Source organism: Vitis vinifera, chromosome 7, assembly GCF_030704535.1.
Source record: "Vitis vinifera cultivar Pinot Noir 40024 chromosome 7, ASM3070453v1".
NCBI classification, from domain to species: domain Eukaryota; kingdom Viridiplantae; phylum Streptophyta; class Magnoliopsida; order Vitales; family Vitaceae; genus Vitis; species Vitis vinifera.
This window is the reverse complement of record NC_081811.1, coordinates 731,205-735,164: the sequence shown is the minus strand read 5'-3', so window position 1 is coordinate 735,164 and position 3,960 is coordinate 731,205. Positions and strand designations below refer to the sequence as shown.

At 41.5% G+C, this 3,960-nt stretch overlaps 1 protein-coding gene across 2 annotated transcripts; it reads left to right on the top strand.

Annotated features, from left to right (window-relative positions):
- The first annotated feature begins 394 nt into the window (after nt 1–394).
- LOC100245954 (uncharacterized) lies at nt 395–2,855 on the top strand. Of its 2 annotated transcripts, XM_059737790.1 has the most exons (4): nt 395–718; nt 938–1,430; nt 1,532–1,724; nt 1,979–2,855. In XM_059737790.1, exons 2-4 carry the CDS (start codon nt 1,005–1,007, stop codon nt 2,560–2,562), a joined length of 1,203 nt encoding a protein of 400 aa, XP_059593773.1. In that variant the 5' UTR covers nt 395–718; nt 938–1,004; the 3' UTR covers nt 2,563–2,855. The 2 variants fall into 2 exon arrangements, with proteins under 2 accessions (XP_059593773.1, XP_002280916.1); XM_002280880.4 differs by having other exon boundaries at nt 395–1,430.
- Nucleotides 2,856–3,960: the final 1,105 nt, after the last annotated feature.

The window sequence follows — 3,960 nt, the reverse complement described above, 5'->3', positions numbered from 1 at the left end:
GAGTCGGAACAATTAAATTGACGGTATTACCCTCGCATCTGCCTCGTGGTTTTTGCACTGAAAAGTTCGAAAAGGGAAGACAGATTTGTCAGAACGGGTAACAAATACAGTTTTGTCTTTCGAATTGACCTATGCCACGATGGCGAGGCCTGTTCCTAAAGCCCCCTGTCACGTGGAGTAACAACCCTTGTACTTAATGAAAACGTAGGGGCATTGTCGTCATTTATTAGTAGACCTGGTTTCACCGGAAGCAGACGTGGCAACATAAAGCAACGAAACAATCGGGCCCACCGAGTCGACACGTAACCAACAAAACCAGGATATCATCTGCCAGGTTGGACAGACAGTCCTAGTCAGCAAACCCCCCGCTATAAAGTCCCCATCCAAGGCCTTCCCTGATCAGCAGTAGAGCCAAAGGAAACCACGGTAAACGAAAACTTCATTTTCATTTCTTTTACCATTTCCTCTCTCGATGTCTCGGTGACTTCGCCGGAGATCGCCTAGACGGAAAATTCGAGGTCGTCACCGGGGGAAATGGAGTGTGCGGGCACCGGTGAGGTTCTGAACCGTAGTTGCATAGCCGTAGCTTATTTCGGGAACCCTAAACGATTCTGCTAACCCTAAGCAAAAGCGACTTTGCTTAGAAGAGTTTGGAAGTTATTCCATGCTTTGTCTCGCAAATCGGCAGCAAAAATCTATATAATAAGGGAAGATAAAGGTACCAGTTTTAGCTCGAAGTCTCTCGAATTTCGATAAAATACATCGATTTTTGGCGAAATTCAATTTCGGTTTCTGTGATCACATCGCTGTGTTTTTTGTAAATCAATGTATGTGAGTCTTGCGTTTTGGTGGTGGTGTTACATAAGTGGAGTTTTTGAAATTAGAAATAATTAGGGTTTAGGTGTGTATTATCAATTGAAATTTGAGGAATATCCAGAGGTTAAGCTTTGAAGATGGAGAAGAAAAGTTGATATAAAGATAGCGGTAGAAGTGTGGGAATTTTCATGATCGTCATGCCTTTTCCGATGAAGATCCAGCCAATTGACTCGTATACACATGAAGAATCGCTACGGTGCGAGACTGTTAAGCCGGTGGTGAAGTCGCGGCTCAAGCGGCTGTTGGAGCGGCAGTTCCCGAGCGTTCTGAGGATTAATGCGGTGGAGAAGACCAGCGTTGAGGAGTCGCATTTCAGCAAAGATGGCATCTCCACCGAGTTCGAGCCCAGCTCAGTTTGCCTAGCGAAGATGGTTCAGAATTTCATCGAAGAGAGCAACGAGAAGCAATTGCCTCCGGTTAGGTGTGGCCGGAATCGCTGCAATTGCTTCAACGGGAATTGTACGGACATCTCGGAGGATGAATTCGACTTTTACGGGGGCGGTTTCGGTGACTCTACTCTCACATCATCAGGCGAAGCATGCGAAATTCTAAAGGTATGGATATAGATCAACCGACTCTGTTTTTGGAAAGCATTTTACGTTTTCCACAATTTTTTTTCTCTCTGTTTCTGAAAAATGTTTACTTTTCCGAACAGAGCCTGGTTCCTTGTGCTAGTATTCGTGAAAGAAATCTATTGGCGGACACTGCCAAGATTGTTGAGAAGAACAAGATCTGCAAGCGAAAAGATGACTTTTGCAGAAAGCTCGTCACTGACGGTTTACTAGCTCTCGGTTACGATGCGTCAGTCTGCAAATCTCGTTGGGAGAAATCGTCCTCTTATCCCGCCGGTAATTTGTCTCTCTAGGTCTGTTTGGCTTCAGAGAAAAACCGAAAAAGTTACAAGTCCCACACTTACTAATTTTTAAGAAAACTAACGGCTTGTTTGACCCGGACAAGAAATTATACCAGACAAAATTTGAGCTTTTCATTTCGTTTCCACTAGGGAATTTTTGGGTTCAAATTTTATTTTCTGTTCCTTCCGTTTGCCATTGCATTGAATGAGTCTCAGTCCTCTGAAAATTTTTAGAATTTTTCTTTACAGGAGAATATGAGTACATAGACGTGATCGTGGAAGGGGAAAGGTTGCTGATCGACATCGATTTCAGATCAGAATTCGAGATCGCTCGCTCGACCAAATCATACAAAGCAATCCTCCAAACACTGCCCCACATATTCGTGGGCAAACCGGATCGTCTACAGAAGATCATCTCGATCGTGTCGGAGGCTTCGAGGCAGAGCCTGAAGAAGAAAGGCATGCACTTTCCTCCCTGGAGGAAGGCCGAGTACGTCAAATCCAAATGGCTCTCTCCTTACACCAGAACCACACCAACCTCAATACTGACTCCGACCAATAATTCCGAGACCCACCCCAAGAGTGATAAAAATCAAGCCTTGATCCCAACCAAGAGCTCCTCCGGCGAGCTGGATATAATTTTCAGGGAGGACAACTCTGGTCCCGACGATTCCATGTTTGTACTGTCAGAAAGCTCCGTGGAAGAAGAGAAGACGGAAAACACAGCAGCGGCGAAGCAATGGAACCCACCAGAGATCAAACCCAAGAAGAGTCTGCAGATCGCCGGCAATATCGTAACTGGTTTCGCTTCTGTTATTAGAGATGGGCCTTGAAAAATTTTGATTTTTTTTTTAATTTTTTTTTTTTTTTTTTTTACTTTTTCTGGTTCCGAGAATCAGATATCGTATATGGTATATAACCTTTGAATCCCCTTCTCCTTTTTGTTTGTAAGGGTCTGATCTACTAATATGAATAATAATAATAATAGAAAAAACTAAAATAGCGCAAAAAAAAAAAAAAAAAAATCATTCCTCCCCCTTTCCCTTTTTTTTTTTTTTTTGTGGGTTTTTTTGTAAGGGTTTGATCCATTAATATGAATAATAGTTTGAATTTTTCCCTTTTCTCATTTCCCGTCTTTATGGTTCTACCTCAGTCCCTCTGCAACCTTCAAGGTTTTCACAGAACCAGAGAAAGAAGAACAGGGGAGGGTAAATTCTTAATCCCTCGGTTTCTTTTTCAATTTGACAGTGTAGTTTTTGATATGAAATTCTTTTCTTGCAGATAAGGTGAAAGGACTAAGGAGAGAATCTGAGTGCAGAACCCAGAAAGTAGGACCGTGCAGTCTCGAGTTCCGTGGGAAGCCATTGAAACCGTCTCCCAAACAACTCCTGTTTGGATACAAGGAAAGAAAAAACGAAATTAACCCAATGAAAAAAAAAAAAAAACCCTACAAAAATTAAGGACTTGTTTGAAAACAATTTTGAAAAGTCCTTAAACAACAGCTCTCACAACTGAAAATTTCCCGGTGATCAATCAAAAAAAGTTAGAAAAACAACCTGTTCTTTTAACCAAACATGCCGTAAAAGTGCTGTTGAAGCTAACTTACACCAAACCAGACGCGCTCACCTCACACACACCTCGTACTCGACCGGGTCCACCGGGCCTTATCTGGGGACTTGAAATTAGGAAGCTTTTAGCCATTTACCCTATTTAATGTCTAGTTAATTAATTAATTTATTTCATGTGATCATAGTCACACTACAATCATTGCAATTGTAAAATTTAGGGATACACTAACAATATTAAAACCCTGATGCCTCCTGTTATCCATATCTTAGGACATCAAAATATTAAATAAAAATCAGGGTGGTGGGCCCAAATTTTATTTTAATAAAACTTGACTATATTAGATAAGTAACGAATAAATTGGGAGGGATGGGGCCACGTGTCCTTTAGGGCCAATTATGTCCAAAGCTTGACAATTATAGATTACTTTACGAAAGCAACCTCCCACCCACTCTCTTTTAACCTCCACTCCCCATTTGGTTGCTTGCCCATGGAATTCTTCCACATTTCTTGTGAGGTACAAATTGGTTTATTCTAATTTGTTAAGTTAAAGCAATATAGAGGTTGGCATTGCCCTCCAAATTTAATATCATTGCCTTGAAGACTTTCCTTTCTATCCCCACTTTTTATGTTTCTTCTAAAAACATTATGATGTTCATCTATGC